Here is a 24,478-nt window from a genome sequence, read left to right on the forward strand (position 1 = left end):
AGAGATCTGATCTGTGATAATAAAAATGGGAACCACCAAATTAAATATGCCAATACTTCACAGTTGCCCAGTTGTATGAAGCTGCTTGCCAGAGGCACAAAAATAAGTCACGTTGCTGAGGGTGTGGCAGTAGAGGAAACATGCACTAAAAATAAATGATTACTCATTCTTTGTGGGTTTGCATGTCTGAGTAAGCCATCCTATGTGGCATCTTGAAGCATTTGTAGCTGTTAGTCATCTGAGGTTTTTTGTTGTAATTAGAGACCATCTTTCTCTTGCACCATCTATGTTACTACTGTGGTTTTAGTTCTGCTTTCAGGGTGTCTGATCTAAAACATAACCATTTAAGGATGCCCTTTTGGGGGGCATCAGTGTCTTCTGGGATTCCCAAAACATTTCTCAGGGTCTAAATCAATTAACTGTCTTAGATTGTGCTGTTCTCTTGAAGAAAATCTGAACAAGGTGAAGGCAGGAATCCGGGGTTAATTTAGCCTTGGGGAAACCAGAGTGCAAGTGTCATAAGCTCTTATTGATTGCTCTCTGCCACTTTCTGTGACTTCTGAATGGTTATCAAGGGCAGCCTTATAAAGAAGACATTATAATAATTCATGCTTGAAGTAGGGTTGAACACAAAATGCCCCCCTCCCATTTTACTGTTTCTCAACCTTTTTCATCTGCTCTCTCGCTCTCCCTGCACCTCTGCCTCTTATACCCCATACTGCAAAAATAGGAGATCTATTTTTCTTACCTTTAAATTGTCACGTGCACAGTTTTCTCCTCCTTTTGTGCTAAATGCTGTGAAGCTGTAGTTAAGGGTGTTGCCAGCCGTGGTTTGTATGGTCCAGTCACCATATACATTTGGAGGATAGTTATGTGGGTAGTTTAAACTCTCCAAGATGCCCTGGCTACGGTTGGCAATTACTACTCCCTGGTAAACTTGGGAAAACATTTTTTTAAAACAAGGGATTAGTTTTTCATTCTAGGTATTCAAAACATTAATCAGTACTAATAATCGAAACAAGTCATGTTGGGGGTTAAGTTCCACAGTGAGCCTGTGAACCTTTACCACAACCAGCTAAAACAACATTTTGTAACATCCAGAGTACATGATAGAGTAACAGAAAGCGAGAGGGAATGTTGTTCTAAAGAGAAGCGAGACTGCCAGTAACACAACAGCAGAATTCAGTGCATAGACAATGGTGGAATTGGAAACATAACTGGAGCTGATTCATAACCTCTATTATGACATAACATTGTGTACAGGTGTCTGTTACAGTTATTCACACATTATGTTGAAACCAGTCACAGCAGTACATTTTCTAACTGTACCGTGCATCTGAGGGCCTTGTGCCCAAATTCACTATTGAAATGAATGCAGGTACTGTCATTCACACAAAACATGTACAGTACATATGTATGGACACTTGAATGCAGGTACAACATAGTGGCCTAGTTCACACTATCGTTTGATTCTAGGTTTAATATGCGTTGTTGACATTAGCATGATTGTGTTAAGCTTGCCAACGCAGGAATATCAGTTTCATCTGGGGTCATAGACCACCTTGAAGTCAGTTCACACAATTACGGTAACGTCGGTAGCCCATGTTAGATTTAGATTTGAATGACTGTGTGAACCAGGTCATTGTCTGAAGAGGGATTATTATTTTATCTATCTATCTATCTATCTATCTATCTATCAAACTTTTAGAGGAGAGCTGGTCTTGTGGTAGAAAGCATGACTTGTCCCCTTAGCTAAGCAGGGTCCACTCTGGTTGCATATGAATGGGAGACCTGATGTGTGAGCACTGCAAGATATTCCCCTCAGGGGATGGAGCCGCTCTGGGAAGAGCAGAAGGTTCCAAGTTCCCTCCCTGGCTTCTCCAAGATAGGGCTGAGAGAGACTTCTGCCTGCAACCTTGGAGAAGCCGCTGTCAGTCTGTGAAGACAATACTGAGCTAGATAGACCAATGGTCTGGTTTAGTATATGGCAGCTCCCTGTGTGTATTCCTGTGTGTAGACCACCCCAAATTTACATTTCTGGCCAGTTTATGTATAGAAACAATTATGTGTAGCAACAATATGTGCACAGAGCTAGTCAAGTCTAGGTACAGAATTCATGCCTCTGAAATCACGTTCTTAGTACTTACTCTGCACATAACGAGCAAGGAAACCTCCACCGCCCAAAGAGCCATCTGTCCTTAGTTTTACGTATAAAGTGTCCCCAGTGGAGCGGATTGAGGGTGGTATCTGATTACCACAAAATTTCCCCAGCACCTTAGCATTGGTACTGTTGCCATCATAAACCTGTAGTTTTAGGGAAATATATACATGCTGGTAAAATGTTATTGCTGATTGCTCAGTCAGTTACACCTCAATAATTTTTGTATGGGAAGGATATGCAATGGGAGTTAATTTGGTACTTCATCTACTCAAATGAGCACCTGATGAACACAGGGTAATTTCAGTGTCTGATGTTGTGATGTCTTGAGTAAGTGAAATCCTCCCTGACATACATCTGTTGAAATCTCAAAGTGGATGGGGGACAGTCCTCTCCTTCTATGATTTTTGTTTCCATTGGTGAAAGAGGCTACTCAAGAGGAGGGGTGAGAGTCGGGGTGAAGAGACACCCCTCTTACTGAAGCAAATAGGTCAGTGTTCCCTTGCATCAGTCTAGTCATAAAAGTTGACTAACTAGAGCTGGACAAAGATGCTCCTCCACAGAAAGTAGTGCAATGCAAATAGATAACATTTGCATCCACATGTGCAGCTGAATGTGAATGTTGCTGCCCATCAACGCTGCCTTACTTTCAACAGACTGAGTATTTAGGTGTACACTTGAGTGCAGAGCTTCACTTTGTTCTGACCCAGCTAGGCATGCACAACTAGAGCAAGGCTGCACAACCTCGGCCCTCCTGCAAATGCTGGATAACTCCCATTATTCCTGAAGGCTGGCTGCAGTAGCTGGGGATGATGGGAGGTGTAGTCCAAAAATAGCTGGAGGACCAAAGTTGTGCAGACCTGAACTCGAATTATGTTGGGGGAAAGCCTATAGTTCTCACAGGAAAGAGAATGGTGTGGGGTGGGCAGGAAGAATGGACATATGCCTGTTGGTCAGGCCATTGGGTTTATGCTTCCTGTCACTGCAATTGGCAGTGTTTGTCAAGACATGGGTCATAAGCAGGGTTATGTTTTTTCTCCGTCCCCACACCACCACTCAGAGTGAGGGCAATAGAAAGGTGTTGCATGCCTTCAGTGATGTTGTTACATGGTCATATCTGATTGGCTACGTGGTGCCATCATGATGACTATGCGCCAGTTCAAATGATACTTTTCCAGTCCATGCAGGAAAATGAGGACACACCAAGAGTACATCTGTTATGACATCTTGCACAGATGCCCCAACTCCATCCTGATGCATTCTTTTATCATGTGCAGGTGGCAGATCATCTGTACCACCCTTTCGTGTGAGCTCTAAAAAAATAAGTTTGAACTAGTATTTGGAGTGCGCGCAGAGTGACAGACTGGGAAACACACACACACAATAAAGGAACAAGTAGTGAAAACAATGGCATTTCTGCGACAGATATCACTGTGGGTGTGCTCTTGGTGCTTCTCCCATTTAATTGCATGAGTCGGTTCTGTAGCAGGAATTACCATCTGAAACAGTCCAAAATAATATCTCACTGACAGGGACAATTCAGTGAAGATGTTTCAGATTAAATAAATTGTGCCCATGTTGCAGCAAATTGGAGAAATGGTGGTTGCAAGGCACAAAAAGAGTGGAAGGTACTCTTTTGCCAGTCATTTTGCAGATCCTGAAATGTCAACTTTAATATTTAAAATTGTTAAAAAATATGGCACTATGTTGAAGCCCATTCACGATAATCCCAGCTGTTCAAATGCCCACTGGTTGAATATGAATGTTCAGAAACAACTGAAGTGGCCAGAATGTGCTACATTTTGATGAGTTTTTATGGACATGCAAGGAGACAGAAATACAAATACACTGAGGTTCTTCTGATTATTAAAAAAAAAATTCAGGTCATTTATAAAACATTGTGAATATGGATATCTGGGCATACAATGGTGATTTTGTTGGGTAACTCAGTGCTTTGCCTATGTTCTCCTAGTTCATTAAAAGATTTTGCCAACAGTCTGATGTACAAGACCCCTGTAGACTTCCCTTCATTCTGTCCCAAAATGTAACATTATCATTCTTATACAAACAGCCTTCTTTTGAAAGAACATATAAAAGACAAAACATACTCTAGAATTTCTTAGGATGGGGGTTATAAAGCATTTTGGAGCATACGCAAATAGCCTTAGTCCTGACATGTCCTCAGGCACCTGCACACATATATGGAGAGACATACAATGTAAACTAAGCTGTCATAGTGTGTAGAACCATGGCAAGCACACAGCACTTCCACCATTGGCCCAGGTGGAAGGGGAGGGGATACACTAGCAGTGGGTGCTGGTAGCTCCCACACTTGGTCCCAGTGCTAGGAAAGGGAGAGGGGCTGAGAGGAAAAGATGGCCGATGGTGGGTGAGGAGGAAGAAGAGCTGCAGTAGTAGCAGGCTATCCTCTTCCTTGGTCCATACCTCAGCAATAGCCCTAGTGGGAATCCCACACTGGCTACAGCAGGAGAGAAGTGGAGAGCAACTCCATATGGGGATTTAGGCAGTTTTATAGCCCATCACTGCCCAGGGCTCAGCTTAGCTACCCCAAAATCTGGGGAACGGGGAGCCCAGAGAGAATCTTCTCTTGATTCTTCCTTCTCCAGAAGAATGGAAATAAAGTTCAAGTGCTGTATATGGGGTGTTAACCCGCCTGATGTTGGAAGAAGCTTCCAACATCAAACAGGAAAGCACCCCAACAATCTACTGTTGGAGGAAGCTTTCTTTAATTAGTCAAATATTTGGGTGCCTGGGGGCAAATGTGAATGCAGAGCTGTCTCCTTTAGGGCTGAGCAATAGGGTCCGTGGGGAGTGGGGGCAGGATTTGCATAGATGCATGTTGGACGGCAGCAATTCCTGCCATCATGGAATCATAGGAATTTCTTCTAAGACTGGCAATTTCACACAGCATTCCGACAGGAATGTTGGGCCTGGGGTGGTTTGGATTACTTGTGTTTAGAAAAAGAGAAAGAGCCTCTTCTCACGAGCAGTGAGAGGGCTAGAGGGCAGGCTGTGGGGAAGGCTGCTTTAATGTACCGTCCCCACAGATGAGCAGTTCTTCTACCCTGGGCGAGTGGATCCCTGGTAGCTCCGAGGGTCAAGGTGCTGGGGTGTGTTGCCTTGAGTTGCCCCACCCCCCGGAGCTCCAATAATGCTCTGTGCGAGTGCAGGGTGCATTATGGGGATCCCTCTCTCTGAGTCTATCAGCTGTGGCTGACACACAATCAGATAAACGGGGTTAGGAGAGCACTGGCTCTCCTAACCCCATTTAGAAGGGTGGCTCCACAAGCGGGTTTGCTGCCGTGGTGCCACCAGGATCTAGTGCAGTGATTCTCAAACTTGGGTCCTCAGGTGTTATTGGACTTCAACTCCCATAATCCCCAACCAAAGGCCACTGAGGCTGGGGATTATGGGAGTTGAAGTCCAATAACACCTGAGGACCCAAGTTTGAGAATCCCTGATCTAGTGTGATCCTGGCAGTTCACACACGCACGTGCAAAACCCGTCTGGGCTCCCCTAGCCTGGTTTTGCATGCTCGTGTGAATAGCCTCTTAGTGTTAAAAGGACTAATCCTCACAGGGGTGTAGCAAGGTTGGAGTGGGCCCAGAGACAAGATTTTAAAATGCCCCCCCCCCTGAAGATCAGCTCATGAAGTAAAGAAATCTTAAATGAGGCTGAATACAGTTAACAAAAAGCGTGCGCGCGCGCACACACACACACACACACACACACACACACACCTATGTGCCACAATAGAACATCTAGAACATCATCCTAAATTATTTTTTTTTAAGGTTTTGTGAATTGTGGATGATACAAGTCATTTAATGGTACTAGAGAGAGACATGCTGTTCTGGTAGCTCCAGGTCTTTACACTCACATCAATTTCGGAGGATGAATACAACTGAAGGAAGCCTGGGCGGGTGTACAGCTGGGGGAGTCAGTCATGTGACTTGCCTCTGCCCCCCCAAGCAGTGGGCCCCCAGACAACTGTCTCCCCTTGCCCTATTATAGTTACACCCCTGAATCCTCAGTCCAATCATTTTTCCTTTAACATCTCCCTTGTATCTGTAGAACAACCCATACAACCCATATGTGGCTATCATCAACTTTAGTGAGGGAGAATAAACTGCTCTACATACAGCAAGGTAGTCAAAGGCACATCTTGAATGTGACTCTAGATGGAACTGATCGAACTGGATTTCGAATGGGCTTCCGCGACTAGCTTTCAGCAGCCAGTAGCATTCCGCATTGTGGAAATAAGGCAAAGGGTAGTTGGGAGACATGAAGATTCCGGAGGAAGTTGACAGAGTTCCACCACAACCTGAAAACAAACACAAAGAAAGCACATTTCAACTGCATCGGTCAACATCTGTTCTGCTCTCTAATGTATACCCAGTAAATGGTATTTTCTAGGTAGGTTGTGTCATACAGCACTTACAGTGAGTGGTGGGGGCGGGGGGGGGGTCACTGATCCCATGAAGTTCAAACTGAATGAAATCAAAAGCTCAGTTCAGGCATTCTCTCTCGCTCACGAGGGGAAGTGGGTCCACCACACCTGGCCATGCTCCCCTGATGCCGATTCACCTACTCTCCATGCTCTCCTGGAGGCTATATATTCCGTGCTGGTCTACAAGGGGCCCTAACTGTGTTCAGTAATATGTGTATAGGTTTCCTTCACATTGTGAAGCTATTCCAACATTCAGTAGAAAGCAAGCTAAGGGAGGCTAGCCTGCCCAATCCCCACTCCCCTTAAAAGAGGTTAATGGAGCGAGTGTTCCATTAACCTCATTTTTTGGCTTGTGTGCTGCCGTGGCGCGCGGTAACACACAAGTAGACCTCCGACTGGGAGGCTGCAGCCAGCCTCCCAGCCTCGGGGGTCTCTCTAGAATGCCCTGTGCACTTGCACGGGGCATCCTGGAACTTTCAGGGGCTGCACAGCCCCCAATCTCTGCAGCCCCCACCAGCTCCGTGATGGAGCCAGTAGTCATGCGGGCGGCCGCCCAGGGCTGCAGACATGATCATCTGCAGGGAGAGCGGGCTAAGCCCACTCTCCCACAGACCCACCAGAAGCTCTTCTCACTGATCATGAGAAGAGCTAGTCTGTCTGTCATTGGGTGGGGGCGAGATGGCTGCTGCAACAAAAACATGATGGCTCTCACTAGTAACAGCCATTTACCCCTGCTGCAAAATTTCCCCAATTCACACAACATTTGAGGCATTCTGGGCAGCCACCAGTAGGCTTTTAAAGAGAGGTGTTTGCCACTCATTTTCAACTATGGATCATGTCAGCTGCTACCAGGATTATAATAACAATAAAAAATAATTTGAATGTACACCATACATTTAGTTCCTTCTTCTTCGTTTTTTCCAAAACAATAATGCACAGGCCTAGTTACAATTAATAGTGGCAGGGCCTTTACATTTCCCCAAGATGCTCCCTTAAAATGAAGCATGTTATTATCAGATACTGGTATTTTGGATCTTATCTTGTATACATTTTTGCCTCTGCCTAGAAATGCCACTGAATTAATACTGATGCTTACATTTCAGGCCCTTCTGGCCACACTGTTTATATTTTTCCTCATTTATATCCACATGTGCCTGCTAACTGAGGTTAAGGCTTCCTTTATGCATCTGGTCTATCTATCTGGTCTATCTATCATATTTATATACGACCCCAAACTTGAGTCTCTGGGCAGTTTACAAGAAAATAACATAAATAATTAAAACATGGATTTGAAACAATTTAAATTTAAAACAATGACAGATTCTAAATGATAAAGTGGACTCTAGTTCATCAAAGTTTATGCTCCAATGAATCCAGAGTAAATCTTTAAGGAGAAAATGAATATCCCTCCTCCCTTACTGTCTAGGGGAGAAATAGCTACGGTTAGGATTCACATTTTACCTGTTGATGTTCCATCCCAGTAAGCTGAAAATCCAGTGCTTGCAAAATATACGTCACTTACAAACTTCATCCACAGTTTGTTACTATGGGAAATAGTAACTGGAGGCAATGATGTGCCACAGTATCTCCCAAGTAGTGGTGAGGTCTCATAACCTCCATCTCTATGATCAGAAAGAACACACAAAGAAATTGTTGAAACCGCATGATACATCCCAGACCTTCTGGCACATTATAGTGTAAACATGTCTAGAAAGCAGGAAACACCAGAGTATGGTCCTGCTGGTTTCAAGATTCAGCTGCCTGACACTTGCCTTCAAGCCCTTTTTTCTGACAAAACATCCTGTAGACAAACTAGATCAAAAAGGAAGGTGATCCGAGGCATCAACAGAATTAATGCTGGGGTACCGGAAACACTTGTCTGAATGCAAGTCCCAAACAGGACTGCCTTCTTAAACATGATCAGTGTCAGAGTGGAATAAGAGTAAGGTCATAATCACAGCAAGATTCACATTCCAAATCTGGTGTGTAATTCCTTGAATTCTTCTGCTTCTAGTGAACGGTGTATAGTAAGGTGATCCTAATTAGGGACGGATTGCTCCATCCTAACCAGCAGCTGTACCTAGCAGCTGAATGAGGTAGCAGGGGGGGGACGGACCCTCCTACCAAGTTGTCACTTAGCAGACAATCTCTGTCTGCTCTCAGAGGCATTCTTACCCGCGGAGCTTGGGGCCCCAGTCCATGGCCTCCAAGGACTGGGGGAGCTCCAGAGGCCAGGGGGCTCCTGCCACCCCCTGTGCCTGCTCCGCCACTGCCCCACCATGCCAAATCATGGCTTTCCTGTAATTTTAGCTGCCATGCGTGGGGGTGGGATGATGCCGAGCAGACCTCTCCTCACCATGGCGCTGTTTGTCCGGCCCAGCAGTCCTCAAAAACTGCGAGGCATGCCTGCACAGTTCGAACAGATCATTGCAAGCCCGTGATGTCGTAAATCGTGAGGTTTTGTAATCAGTCCATGATGGCTTTCCCATCAATTAAGTTTAATAAGAAGGTGAAGATGCAATTGCCTAACTGCTTCACTATGCACCCAGATAATTATTCGACTCATGGTTAGAGATGCTTCAAAAACATTGCATGGGGACAGACCTCTTAATCAGCTCTGACCAGAGTTCCTTGTAACAGGGATTTCCAGATGTCATTAATTACAGCTCCCATCACCTCCAGCTGCAATGTCCTTTGGCTAGGGATGCTGGGATATGTAGTGAACAACATTTAGGACTCCCTGTTACAGGGAATACTGGCTCTGACATAAATGTATCTGTTGTTCTACGTACCCACCTGGATGGTGCACACCTCCTCTTGCTCTTTAATCTATCAGAGAACTTCCCTAGCCTTTATCCTTCCACTTGCAGATACCAAAAATTGAAACTGGGACTTCTGCATGAAGAATATGTAGAACTCTATCTATTGGGTATAGTAATTGCTTTCAGCTTGCAAGGTTCCTGAAATGTCATCTGCTCCAACTTGTTATCAGAAGACAGGAGATAGCATACACAGTAACATTGTGTTACTGGACTATTTGTGATTGCAGAGCTTCAGCAAGAGGTTGCACAATAACTAACTAGTGCCAATTAAAAAATATATGTAATGATCCTTGTGCAGAAAGTGCAGAATGAGCTGATGCACCATGTTGCATTACCACTAGCAGATGAGGAACCTTTTCAAAGATATAAACAAATTTGTGCAAGAGGTAGTGCAATTTGTTGCACAGTTGGCTAGTGTACCATGTTATGCAGCTGATAGCGCAACATCTACTAATGCAAGTACTAGTCCTGGAAGAGAGGTTACTTTATGTGCACAACAACTTTGTACTATGTCCTTATGCTAGTGCAAGATTAGCCTGGATGGCACCATGGTCCTCTTTACATAAATATTGCTAACACGTTTGTTCATTTATATAAGTAAAGAGGAAGGAATCCTGTCTTGGGAGAGAGGGTTGGAAAAGAGGACATATGAGTTCTTTGCATGATGAACTGTCTTTAGTATTGTACAGAAAGTACTATACCTTGGAGTAATTCTGCAAGTTTAATCCATGGCATGTCCAGTTAAAATGAGCAGATAGAAAAGCATGGGAGATGCTTTAACTTTTCCAATATAACTGAAGGTAGCAAAAATAAATGCACTTACCTAAGTTCTACATAATCCCCTGTGCATACTCCACCCTCCAAAGAGAAGTTGGTGAAGTGTAAAGAAATCTGTTTGTTGTTCCCCACACTGATTTTGTATATGCATGTCATTTTGTTGGGGTAGTGGTTGGGATAGTTTGGAGATGTCAGCACACCAGATGCCTCTGTATAGTCATGTGAACATACTTGAAAGGAAATGGAAGACAGAATCCAGATAACTTAGAACTGGAAATAAATACCCTTGCCTGACTGAGACCTTAGTGAAGTGGTGCCCCCCCCCTTTTTTTTGTTTATATGCATTTGTATACCTCGTACTAAAGTCTCAAGGCAATTAACAAACAAGTAAAAACAGCCAAAAATTAAAAACAAACAAACATCAAAACATATACAAATGTCATTTAAAATCATTTTAAACAGAGACAGTAACATTCAACTAAAAGCCTACATGAACAAGTGCATCTTCAGTTGTTTCCTTAAAGCTATCAGGAATTAAGCAGCAATAATTTCAATGGGAAGTGCATTTCACAGCCCCAAGACAACTATAGAGAAGGCTCACATCTGAGTTGCCAGCAGACAAATGGTGGCATCCTCACACGAACCTCCTTTGACTATTGTAATAGGCGGTGGGGTCCATAAAGAAGGCGTTCTCTTAAATACCCTGGGCCCAAGCCATTAAGGGCTTTATAGCCCTTATGCTCATAACCAGCATTTTGCCCAGAAACCTATTGGCAGTCAGTGTAATTCTTTCAAAACAGGAGAAATATGGCCTCTTCGGGATGTCCCAGAGACCAATCTGGCAGCAGTATTCTGCACCAATTGCAGTTTCTGGACTACATATAAAGGCAGCCGCATGTAGAGTTCATCACAGGAGTCAAGCCTGGAGGTTACCAGCATGTGCACCACTGTTTTAAGGCCACACTCTGCCCGCACAATGTGCCATTAGGAAATGTTGGACATGGATCAGTGGCAGTATCAATGGAACTACAGGGCATTAATAGATGACTATCATTTTTATCCTATATTTCTCCATGAATAAGTCAAAAGGAAAACAGGGGATTGTAAGCTCTTCATTCCCAGCTCCATCCAAGTTATTTTGGGGCTTCATTGTCTTGCCTGTTTGGAGATCAAAACCAGACCTTAGAGTAGGGGATCTGAACCTGGTGTCCATAGGTGGATCCAAGTGATCCCTGGAAAATCTTTGCTGCACTGAATTTAATGCTTTCTGGTGTGCCAGAAGCAAGTTCTTGAACATTATTATGCTAAGCAGTCCACCCACCCGCACCACTAATTTTTACTGGCAAGGTAAAGTTAAAGTTGTGCCGTCAAGTCGGTGTCGACTCCTGGCGATCACAGAGTCATGTGGTTTTCTTTGGTAGCCTTATGAAAATATATTACATAAATGGAGTGATGGCTCATGGGTAATACTTGAGGATCTGGGGGGTCTGTAGGTTCAAAAAGGTTAAGAGCCACTGCCGTAGAGACTCACTGAGAGGTCAATGGCTAATGAACAACCAACCATAGGAGTTATAGTGGCAAAAGCTGTATCATGGAAGAAAAGCTGGCCTATGGTAGGAGAGCTGGTCTTGTGGTACAGAGCATGAATTATCCCTTTGCTAAGCAGAGTCCACCTTGGTTTACATTTGAATGGGAGACTACAGTATATGTGAGCCCTTAGGGGATGGAGCCATAGCTCAGTGGAAGAGCATCTGCATGCTTCCATGCAAAAGGTCCTGGGTTTGCTTGCTCCTTGGCATCTCCAGGTAGGGCTGGGAAAGACTCCTGCCTGAAACCTTGGAGAGCCACTGCCAATCAGTGTAGATGATACTGAGCTAGATGGACCCAGGGAGGGAATTTGAAACCTTCTGCTCTTCCCAGAGCAGCTTCATCCCCTGAGGGGAATATCTTACAGTGCTCACACGTCTAGTCTCCCATTCATGTGCAACCAGGGCGGACTCTGCTTAGCTAAGGAGACAAGTCATGCTTGCTACCACAAGGCCAGACCCATGTGCCCATGTAGTTTCATATGCCTGCCTCCAGTATTAGAACAAACAACACTACTGACAGAAACAGCTTCAACTTTTAGCTTTCACATAACAATATAGCTGGATTATCCCTATTGACAATATTCCTATCCTGTTGAAAATCTGCACTAGCCATTTTCTAAACTGTTTTGATATTGCTCGAATTGTTTCATGGATATGTTATTTATAGTTTTATCTGGGAACTCACTTTGATTGATGAACGAGATATAGATACCTAAAATAAAATAGCCATAAAATAAATTACAGTGTATCTCCTTTATGAATGCTTATCCTCTTGTAATCAATAACATGTGCATATAATAAAGAGGAAATGTGGTTCAGGCTTCCTCTCTGCTTTCCTGGAAGGAATCAATTAAGATTGATACAGAGCTTAAACATTAAAAAAATGTCCTGTTTGATTCTCCCACAGTACTCAAGGATGGACTGAGAAATCTAAGAAGTGATGGAACTGATGCTTAGTGCACCCACTTTGGCTAGAACTGCACAATGGTCAGATGAGATTAAACCCAGATGACTATAAAGATTAAACACTAACATCCTGCTTGCTTGGCTAGTGTCCTTCCACTGAAATCCATCCAATACCATTACTGTAATGGCTCTGTTTATATTTTCCAGAGAAAAAAAGAACGAAGGAAAGAAACACATCTTTTTGGTAAAGATTCGGGAACATAGCATCCAATGATGGGAATAAAAGCTTATTCATGTGAATTATGAGTGAAGCATATACAAAGGTTTAATGCTGTGTTCTTTGTTACAATGGAGAAGTTGCCCATTGTCCTGATGGCATTAATAAAAACTTGGTGAGTGTTATGTTTCCATTCACTTTCAGTATATGGATTCCATTTATTAAAAGAAGAGAAGAGTAATTGTACTGAATAGCTACAACAACTTTCTTTGCCAGGGCATGAAAACTGCAAAACCAATCTGGCCCAGATTTTAGCCACTCCAAGCAGTCAAATTTGCTTTAATGGAAAGAACAATAAAACTGCTGGAAGTTGGGCTATTCAGACAGCCAACAGAAGACGAAAACAGCATTTTGCTGTCTCTTTCTCATGCACTCTTACACAACCCAGAAAAATTAAAATTTGGACATTTTCCTCCAAAGAACAAGATGTATCATTTGAGAAGACTCTATTTTAATAAGCCAAATGATGGGTCTTGCATCACATATGGTTTTTCCTTTAATTTGATCTCTTGCTGTCAACAGAGATTTGCATTTTCCTGAAGAGTAAGTGTGTTCCTTTTGTACTAATATTTGCAACCTCCAACTCACCCCACATCCTCTACAGAACATATTCTTTTTGCAGGCAGTGGAAGAAAATATCAGCACTTGAAGTCCTGCTGATGCTGGCACACAGTAACATAATTAACCGACTTAATTTTACCAATTTGGAGGAGGGAAGGAGCTCCAACAAAGATCCTTTGTGGGGAAAGTTCAAAAGAAAGCTTGTTTAGAAACATTTAGCTCCAGCCATTCAAACAGAATCTCTATCTGTCTCCAGACTGAGTTGCATGTATCTGCCCAGCAGGACATTCATTTCCAGCCACTGCCCACGAAAAAAATCCAGGGCCTAAGGAAGATCCTCCCCTCTGCTGAAATTATTATTGGTACTGCCCAGTGAGGCTTCAATTTATAATAAAGTATTGTTATTCCATCCTTGTGAGCTATTTGTAACATAGCATTCTTTGCATGAAAATGAAATCCATATGGTTTATATTAATTCATTGAATTAACAGACATAGATGCTAAAGAAATCCAAAAGCTGAAATCTGAAATAATGAAAACTATGAGATAGGGATGAATTAATGTTGGTTCATCTGTGAGTGGATGGGGAATTGACTGGAAGTTCCACAGCCACATAAATGGTTGTAATACCAACAGCAATATGTGCATGATAAATTAAGAAAGCTTAAGAATTAGGTTCCATATCTAATGTGACAGTCATCATCTCTTATTTCATGGGTAAATTTACAAAAATGAAAGTTTCTGCATACAGCAGGGAGAAACCTGAATTTAATACAAGCAGCAGATGTTCATTAGACATACAAAAGGATTATGCTCAGCAAAGAGGAACACTTAAAATGATCACAGGATATTGGATTATCTAAGCAATTCAACGGGATCAAGTTCATTTAACTGTGAAATTGCTGTGAGTTCCTGACAGACTTAAGTTTTCCAAATAAAAGGGATCTGGTTTAAAAACAGTTTGAATGATATAAATGTTATAAAGCTTATGCTTAGGTCATGAGTGGCCCAAGGCAGAGATTCTCAACCTTGGATCCACAAAGGCGGTCAGACTACATCCACAATGGATGATGGCAGTTGTAGTCCCACCACATCTGGCAATCCAAGGTTGGGAACCCCTGGCCTAAGGAGTATCAGAGTGTTTACAGAATCATAGTTGGAGAAGGTGTTGTTTGCATTAGATAGAAGACAGAATAAGCGAAAACGAAGAAAGCCAAATGTGAGATCAGATCTAGTGCAGAGACGAGACACATCTGAGTTCTTACTCACAAAGTTCAGACAAGCAAGTAAGAAAGGAACAACAGGAGCAGGGGGAAGTTCCAAGAAAAAGATTGGAAAGAAAACGGCAAGGCCAAAGCTCTTTCAGATGCATGTTCAGTTTTTCATACAGGAAGAACTGTTCTATTCAGCAGGTTGTCAACAGCCTCTTCCTGTTTGCTTTTATAGTATCCACTGGAAGAATCAGCTAATAAATATAGGAGCGAACTTGTTAGTCCAGCTGTGTCATTGCAGGTAGAGCAGACAAGACTGGGGAATGTCTCCTCATATCATTACATAGAAGAAAAGTGGCCCAGATCTTCTGGCCACTGAAGCAGTGAAATTATCCAGAATGTAAGCCCTTTGGGGTAGGGATCTGGCCTGGTAAGGGTGAGAATTTAGTTGGTCAAGAATCTAGATAATTCAAAGGAGTTTAAATGTTATTAATAGTCTACACATTTCATGAATCTAGATCATTCTTTGTAAAGCATTTTTTTTACATGGGTGGCAACATATAAATAAAAACAATCATAAAGTATTGAAGAAAATTTGCCTTCTGCCAGTCACAAAGATCAAATATATAATGCTGTGTATCTCCCTTTCCCATCATTATATTTTCTGTTTTGTTCTTTTAGGGAGGGGAGGGGAAGTTCTAGAGATCTACAGAAGAAAAATGGTAGAACTTGCTTAAAAAGAAGCTAGCATAACGTTTACTGGTTATGAACACTGTGGTAAAAATTCTTTTTTTAAAAAAAATTGTGTGGTTTTTTTAAAAAAAATTACTAATTTATGTTTGGATTTCTTTGCTTTAATTTCCTGACTCATAGATGACTTCCATATTAGTAGTTTATGAGTCAGAAAATGAATATCATTCCTAAATAATTAAAAATATTAGGTAAATATTAGGAATAACTGCCATAGATTAAGTAAATACTTTCGGAAGTACAGTATAAATTACTGAACCTTGAGTATAATCCATGAAAGGAATGAAGCATGAAATCCTTCTGTATGTCAAAGATGGTTTGGAAATTGAATAAGCAACCATGCATTTTTACAATAACTTTCAACTATGATTTTATTAAGCAGAAAGTTGAGCACCTTCGCTTAAGCCTCTGCTGCTCAGTGCAGGATTATGAGTTGTGCATCACTGCAAGGAGATTCCATGCAGTGACTATACATGTGTTTAATTAGAGTTATGTGGGTTTAGTCTTGTTTTGTTGATTTGCCACACCTAACTAAAAGCAAATGCATGCAAATGTGGTGGGGGTGGAGAAGAAGAGTCTGTGTGAGACAAACACTGTTATATGATATCTCTTAGAAAACCAACAGCACAAATTTTTAAAAACCACACCAAAATTAGCTTTTGCTAACTCAGACTGTAATCCTATGCACATTTACCTGGGAGTAAGTTCCACTGAACACAGTGGCACATTTCCAAGTAAGCATGCACTGGATTGTATTGCATGGCAATTTCAGGTGTACTTGGGACATTTCCTCAATGGGGCTTATGTTTCACTGATGTGATATGTGGGACTAAGATACATACCACATGTCTCATATACATCTCCTGTGTCGTAAGAAAGCGCCATAAGAAAGCTGCTGGTTGTGACATTACCTTCATCAGAAAACCTCAGCCTCACTCTCAGATGTATTGAGGAGCAGACCTTTGTTTTCCTGAAATTGTCAGTAGGGTTGACAATCTTCCAGAATTGGCCTGGAGTCTCCTGGATTGGGCACGACTCTCCGGGTGACTGTTGAAAGCTATCCTGAAGTTATCGGCATGATATTGTGAAAAATATTGGGGGGAATATTGGGTGGGGGGAGATCTCCAAGATTAGCTTCAATCCAAGTCGGCAACCCTTCTCAGAAGTAGTGAATAATATTTTTGTGGTGTTTAGCCTCATTAGGCACTATGAATGTACACAGAACAGTACAGACTTAAACACAACATGATACTTCCCTCCAAGCTAAGCTAAGTAGGTATTGGCAAAAGCAGCTCAGATGGCAAAGTACCAAATTAGCACACAGTTTCAAAGAGAACTTTTATCATTGGCAGATTAACAAGGAGAAGAGTAATGAACCAAGAAACTTCTACAGAGCCGTAGATGGTTTTTCATAAGGGAAAGAAAAGAGATGCATCAGGCATCAGTGGGAAGATAATACAAAAGGGGCATTTTTGTTTTGTGTGGGATAGATGCATGATGTTTAAAAAAGAGAGTTGGCAGGGTCCATGCCTGTCAGACCTATGAGTCGTTCTGTGGACTGAAATGCCTGATTTAAAAGGTATAGCCTACTATGGGAGGCCCTTGTTATCTGCAGTTTCAACAACCACGGTTTCATGTATAGGGGGATGGGTCTTAGAGACCCAGCTTCTTTATCTGGGGGTTAAAATAGGTGAAGTTCGCCTATTTGCAATTCCTGAGTGGTTGGAAATGACTTCTGTATCATTGTGGGCTGCCATTTTGCAGTGCAGAGCCATTTTGTGGCTCTTTTTATTAAAAAAAGTTGTGGTTTTTTGCCAATATTCACCAAAAATTTGGAGAGCAAGGTACTGCCCTTTTCTCCTCTTAACCCCTGCCCCTGGTTTTTTGCTTCTTCTTTTTTCCCCCCAAGGAACCTATCCCCTGGATTCCCATAGGGGTAAGGTTTCTTTATTCGCTGTTTCCATATTCGCCAAATACGAGAACAGAACCCTGCGAATAAGGAGGTCCTCCTGAATATGTAATCACATCACAAAGATAGAAAATAGGGATGTACAAAACGTTTCAATGTTGAAATGTTTTGACTCGAAATGGGACGTTTCGAGCTTGAAACAGAATACTCTTTTAATAAACCAGCTGGGAACAAAACAATTCCGTTTCAAGTCAAAACGTTTTGACATCTTGAGAGCCATTTTGGAGGCCTGTTTTTCCCTTGCCGATTGGTTTTCTGGCACTGGCTTCCAATTGTCTTGCTGTCTACTTGCTTCTTGTTTATGTATGTATGTATTTATTTATTCATTTATTCATTCATTCATTCATTCGATTTTTATACCGCCCTTCCAAGCTGGCTCAGGGCAGTTTACAATTAAAAAACAGAAATCATTAAAAACAATTAAAATAGAAATACAAATATAAACATCAAATTTAAAAGCATCTTAAAAAACAATTAAACTATCAAAACAATTAAAACCCTGAAAACCAGGTTAAAATTAAAACAGTTAAAACTAAATTAAAAACCCTGAAAGGCCAGGCCAAACAGATAGGTTTTAAGGGCTCTCTTGAAGGACAGCAAAGAATTAAGATTGCGAATTTGTCATACAAATTTTTCGTCATACAAATCAAGTGGTGTCATAGCCAACTATGCTCCCATTGGCTAGAGGGAGGAAGAGAGGGGGGAGCCAAAAGGAGGGATTTTCAAAATGTATTCAAAGGGACTAGGGAGGCAGAGAGAGAGAGCCCTTATGGTTCTTCCCATGGTGAGAGACTAGAAGCTTTGTTTCTTTCAGATCATTGGTCCATCTAGCTCAGTATTATTTACAGTACACATTCAGACTTCTCCCAGGTTACAGGCTGGAATCTCTTTGTCAGCCCTATATCTGGAGATGCCAGGGAGGAAGCCTGGAACCTTCTGCACACATACAAGCATGCAGATGTTCTTCCAAGAGCGGCCCCATTCCCAAGTGCTGCTCACATTTCTTCCTGATCCTTCCATCCTGTTCAGAGTTTTCAGACAGATGAGCTTAGAGCTGAGCTGCTCAGGCCATGACTGCTCTGTCCTCCAGTCTCTCTGTGGCAGGCAGGAAGGTTTGATTTTGTTATTTTCTCAGCACTGAGTATAATATGCTGTGCTACTGCTGTTACAACTCGTATCTAGTTTTGCTGGATCACAGATCCTGCAAAGGTATTCAAAGGCAGAAGTTGGTGCTTGCCTGCCTTGAGTTGTGGTTTGTTTTGTTTGTGAGATAGTGTTGTTGGAAGAAGTGGACAGTGGCAGTGTGTGTGTGTGTGTGTGTGTGTGTGTGTGTGTGTGTGTGTGTAAAATATTTCTTGGTGATTGCTGTGACGATCTCCATGTCTGGCATTCAGACTAACTTGAGCTTCACTCACTGCTTTGGTCTACTGTGCAATCTGTACTCAGTCAAAATATGGTTGAAGTTGCTCTAGTTGAGATTATGGTTATTTATGCTTGCTGCTAAGGGTGCTGCTGTAGCAGCTGTTGCAATGCTAGGAAGTAACATTAGGAGTTATAATTGTGTGAGAGAGAGAAACTTGTGCCAATGATGTTACTGCAGTGCAGGCACTGTGGCTGACAGTGGATTTGGGGTCAGTTATTCTTTTTTGGCCATTTTTGGACCGTGTTTGAAATGTGTGGGGAGGGATGGATTCTCTTTTACAGTGCGCTTCCGCAGTGTTTCTCAAGGCAGAGTTGCAAAATGCTTTGCAAATGCAAAATGCATTGAAAATGCATTTTGCAATGCGTTGCAAAATGCATTGCAACAGCTGGTCTTGTGGTAGCAAGCATGACTTGTCCCCTTAGCTAAGCAGGGTCTGCCCTGGTTGCATATGAAAGGGAGACTAGAAGTGTGAGCCCTGTCAGATATTCCCTCAGGGAATGGAGCTGCTCTGGGAAGAGCAGAAGGTTTCAAGTTCCCTCCCTGGCTTCTCCAAGATATGGCTGAGAGAGATTCCTGTCTGCAGCCTTGGAGAAGCTGCTGCCAGTCTATGAAGACAATACTGAGCTAGATGGACCAATGGTCCAACTCAGTATATGGCAGCTTCCTACGTTCCTAAATTGCAATGAGAAACTTGTGTGTGCACTCTGTGAGTGCAGCTTGTTCCAGACATAGGGAATAATGAGGGTTTGGGGGAAAGGTTAAATATTTGTTTAAAATCGTCTGCTTACCCATTTATTTTGTGGGTTGGGTGGTAGGTAGCAGCCATCATGCCCTACCACCCCACCCACTTTGGTGTCTCTAGGAACTACCCAAGGGGAACCATGGGGTGGTTCATATTTTCCCATTGTTCCCTATAGCTGAAACATTCAAAACATTTAGAGGTTTGTTCTGTTGAAACAACCAGTTTGACCACTGTTTCAATGAAACATTGTAGCCATTTGCGTTTTGTTTCAAGCTCAAAACAAAATGCAAAATCAATTTCATGCACATCCCTAATAGAAAACTCTTATATTAAATATAAGTTCAGATAAGAGGCTTTACAGGATTTCTGGTTCTTGCTCCAGAGGAGAGCACGTGCCATGCCTCTGGAGCAGCCACCAAAAATATCTCAGCAGGTGCCCTGGCTATTAGGACCAGGTACACAAATGGAAGCAGCAAAGGACATTTGAGCACAAGCCTACATGTCAACATGGAATTTAAGAAGGGAGGCAGATTTTATTAACCCTTAGGGGCCTTATAGTCAAATATTTGTAGTTTATTGTTTTCTGAAAGGTCAGTGGAGGTCCTGCAGCTTTTGGAAACTAAGAGCCTTTATATGACCCCACTGAAAAACAGGGCAATATCATGTTGAGTACTGTACATTACTTGGGGCTTGTGTTTATGAAGCCAAGCTTCATAAGTGGGGTGATCACCAGGTCTGGATTCATAGCACAAACAAATTGTTCAGTAGTGTGTATTATATGTTTGCAAGAAGAGAGCTTGTTAGCAAATGGTCATAGCAGTTAATAACATTGGAAACTTTAGGGTGGTTTTTTTTAAAGCAGAATATATTGCTAATAAACTATAATAAAATATATGTTTGTGGTATAAATTCAGGTCTAGTTTATTCCAGGGCAGCCCTTGAAGAATGCCTGGAAACTGGTTCAAATCGTGGTGGCAAGATAATTGGGACTAGCAACTCTGTACGCATTTGGCCAGTGCTAGCCATCACTGGTAGCCAGTTTGTTTTTAGGTTTAATACAAGGTGCTTGTTGTGGTCTTTGTAGTCCTGATTGGCAAGGGCCAGGGTAGCTGAAGAATTATTTTCTCCCACATGAACCTGCCTGGCAATTACAAGTTTCTTTTGTGGTCTTCTCTAGGTGCTCCCACTTCTGAGAATGGGATACTGGAGATGACCTTTTCTATGGCGACCCCAAATTATGGAGCTCAGTTCCAAGGCACATTTGCCTCACACCTTCATAACGACCATCTAGGCACCAGGCAAAGCCCATCCTGTTCTCTCAGGCTTTTAATGGTATTTGAATGCTTTATGGTATCTGCTCTCTCCTCCTAAATTGGATGGCAATTGCTTTAAAGTTTCTATTTGCCTGCTCATTTCTGTTTTATCTGCTTGTAATGCATTGCTTTCATTGGTCTCTATATTTATAGGATTTATTAGTCTCCTTGGAGCATATGCAAAAGCATATGCATATTCTTAATTTAAAAAACATTTTTAAAAACTCCAAATTTGTTAAATACATACCATATTTTTAAAAACCTGGATTCTTAAAATGCACATGGTTATGCAAATACATACACGTGTCAATGTACTGAAAGCAAAGTCACTTTTCAGATTTTGTTAGGTAGCAACCTGTCAATTTCAGGGGGAAGTTTGGCCTTAGTTGGCCATTTCCCATGCAAATCAATTTGTTTTGCTGCTCCTGGATTCTGCAGCTGGAAGTCTGCCCTAAAAATGAATCACTCAATTACAGTAGCTAGCTGGTGGAAAAGGGAATACAATGACAAGAGGCAAAATGTCTGCCAGACCCTCCCACATACGGTACATTCTTCCGTGATGAAAAATTGGTTAGTTTTTGGCTGTTAACTACAATAGAGGATGCTTTGCCCAGAAACATAAAATAAAGCAAAGGCCAGGGAACTAATTTGCCAGAATGGACTGGAAGGAGGCAAGCAGCTGGGCCTCAGGAATTATGACCAAAACTATATGGGCCTTGTGAGCCCCGTGCTGTCATGGATCAGGATGCCCTAGCCACTTTCTGTGAGCCAAGCCATGGCTACTACCCAAGACCAGGCACTAGAATTAGGTGGCTGCTAGAGTGGCCCCAAGGAGAACCCAGCTCACCTGCAACCTGGTACCAGGAGATGGGACTTCTGGGAGTGTTGCTGACTGAACTACTTTTATAGGCCCAGAGAAGAAGAGCTTCCGGTGCTGGTTGACGTGGGGAAGGCTGTGCAGTGGGAAATCAGCCATGTGTGAGGGCCTTGACCTGATGCAGCTATACATGCAATGTGGGCCAAAGAGCTTCACTGTAAGGGCTAACTCTGAAAGGCCTTCTCGGGGTCTTACTGTGACATAATGACAGGGCCTATGTGAGATACCAAAGGAGAGCCAGTAACCAGGTGATATTACAACCTTGCTAACTCAAACTAATAATGAAACCATCACAGGAACATAGGAAGCTGCCATATACTGAGTCAGACCATTGGTCTATCTAGCTCAGGATTGTCTACACAGACTGGCAGCAGCTTCTCCAAGGTTGCAGGCAGGAGTCTCTCTCAGCCCTATCTTGGAGAAGCCAGGGAAGGAACTTGAAACCTTCTGCTCTTCTCAGAGTAGCTCCATCCCCTAAGGGGAATACCTGACAGTGCTCACATGCGGTCTCCCATTCAAACGCAACCAAGGCAGACCCTGCTTAGCTAATGGGACAAGTCATGCTTGCTACCACAAGACCACCTCTCCTCGCTGACAGATGTCTTCATTTTGATTGCATTGTTTGTGCTAGTGCATCCACCCATAGCCCATTTGACATGGAACTGCCACACTGTGGTGGTGATTCTGACAGGCCAAATCAGGGTTTCCAGACACTAGAGGTGTAAAGTACCCACAATGTATATTTTATCATGGAAAATGGGTGCAACATTGGTGTATAAGAAGCAAACACATTGAGATGCCATGAAACTGCAAATACAGCATGAGAGGAGAACCCTTCAGGGTTTCAACAAAAACTAGTTGCTGCTCAAAAGAATAAATTATTCATTTCTGCCAGATTAGTTCTCATTCATTCCTAAACAGACGACTGGAGGTATTATTTTTCCAACACATCAGCCCAAATACGTATCTCAGACCAATACTAATCAATGGGAAAAGAAGCAAGGGCTCCACCATTCTGAAACAAAATGACCTTGATCATTTGGCTGAAAGAATTATGATTTATATAAGAATTATGTGATATATTTGGCTGATACGACAGCTACACCCACTTCTGGAGGCAAATGGACTTAAAAGAGTGCTACATATGCTGGTAACCTCCAGGCTTGACTACTGTAATGCACTCTGTGTGGAGCTGCCTTTGTACATAGTCTGGAAACTACAGTTGATACAGGATGCAGCAGCCAGACTGGTCCCTGGTAAGGATGTATGAACAGGTTCAATTCTGAACCTGTTCAACATCGAACCAGTTTTGTTCGATGGCTCGATAACGGACCAAACCCCACAGCCTGTTCAGGGGGGTTCTAAGTTTAATTATTTTTTAAAAGAAATATAACTCACCACAGCTGCTCCAGGGGGCTCCGGAGGTTACTCCTCCCCTCACCAGCCTCTGTTAATGTCCAAATCACCCAGTTGGGCAGTCTTCAGCTTGTTCTAGGCCTGCCCTCCATTGCGGCAGCCATTTTGGAGGCCACCACGCATGCCCAATGGGCCTTTGTGAGGGAGAACCTAAGGACACACACACACACACACACACACACACACACACACACACACACACACACACAGAGCCTCTGAGAAGCCCCCCTGGAGCAGAGGCAATGAGTTATATTCCTTTTAAAAAAAAAATTCCATCGCAAACCCCCCAAACCGAACTGGAAGGGGAGTGTTTGGGATGCACAAAACCGAACATGCCTGGTCCGGTCCAAGTCCAGTCTGGGCAACCCGGTTTTGTGCACACCCCTAGACCCTGGGACAAGCCAAAGGAACCACATAACATTGATCTTCAGAAGAACTGTACTGGTTGCCAATATGTTTCCGAAAAAGATACAAAGTACTGCTTATTACCTATAAAAAGCCCTTAACAGCTTGATCCCAGGGTACTTGAGAAGGTGCCTTCTTTGTCATGAACACTGCTGCCTAATAATATCATCCTGGGAGGTCCGGTTACAGTTGCCACCAGTTCATTTGGTGGCGACTCCAGACCGGGCCTTCACTGTGGCTGCTCTGGGGCTTTGGGATATGCTTCCTGTCAAAATAAGAGCCTCTCCATCTCTGATTGCTTTTTAAAAGGCCCACAAGACACACCTGTGTTCTCAGGTTTTTAATTAAAACTAATTCTAAATTGCTTAATGGCTTTTATTCTGTGAAATAGTTTTAATTGTTTTTACTCTGTTTTCTATTGGTTGTGTTTTAAATGGTGTATATCGCCTAGAGATACACATATAAGGCAGCATATAAATATGATAAATAAATAAAGCAAATATAATGTCATACCTGTAGATGCATTCAGTGAAGCATAATCCACCAAGAATCCCTCTGAGACAATATTGTGATTTGTCACAAAATACAATGTCAAGGTATTTCCACTACTGGTAATAGATGGTGGGATTGATCTCCCACAGTATCTGTGCCAAGTCAATGATAAAAATCATATATTTACATGTTATAATTTCATATTTCTATAATATTGAATTTGTAAAAGCCTGAGGTAGACAAATGTGCAGATCAAAGATCTGAAGGATGTAATCAAACATGCCACAAATCAAAATTTAAGCCTTTTCATGCCGCAAAT

General features: G+C 42.5%; 1 protein-coding gene across 1 annotated transcript in view; it reads right to left on the reverse strand.

Moving 5' to 3' along the window:
• CUBN (cubilin) overlaps positions 1-24,478 on the reverse strand; it is a 231,537-nt gene that overhangs the window by 141,803 nt on the left and 65,256 nt on the right. Inside the window, exons 22-27 of the mRNA XM_053264705.1 lie at positions 24,181-24,311; positions 10,275-10,458; positions 8,091-8,251; positions 6,322-6,503; positions 2,148-2,304; positions 749-936 (exon numbers count right to left, since the gene is read on the reverse strand). Of these exons, the coding sequence (XP_053120680.1) occupies positions 749-936; positions 2,148-2,304; positions 6,322-6,503; positions 8,091-8,251; positions 10,275-10,458; positions 24,181-24,311 (1,003 nt within the window). The remainder of the gene's footprint in view (positions 1-748; positions 937-2,147; positions 2,305-6,321; positions 6,504-8,090; positions 8,252-10,274; positions 10,459-24,180; positions 24,312-24,478) is intronic.

This window comes from Hemicordylus capensis, chromosome 6 (assembly GCF_027244095.1).
Source record: "Hemicordylus capensis ecotype Gifberg chromosome 6, rHemCap1.1.pri, whole genome shotgun sequence".
Lineage (NCBI taxonomy): Eukaryota > Metazoa > Chordata > Lepidosauria > Squamata > Cordylidae > Hemicordylus > Hemicordylus capensis.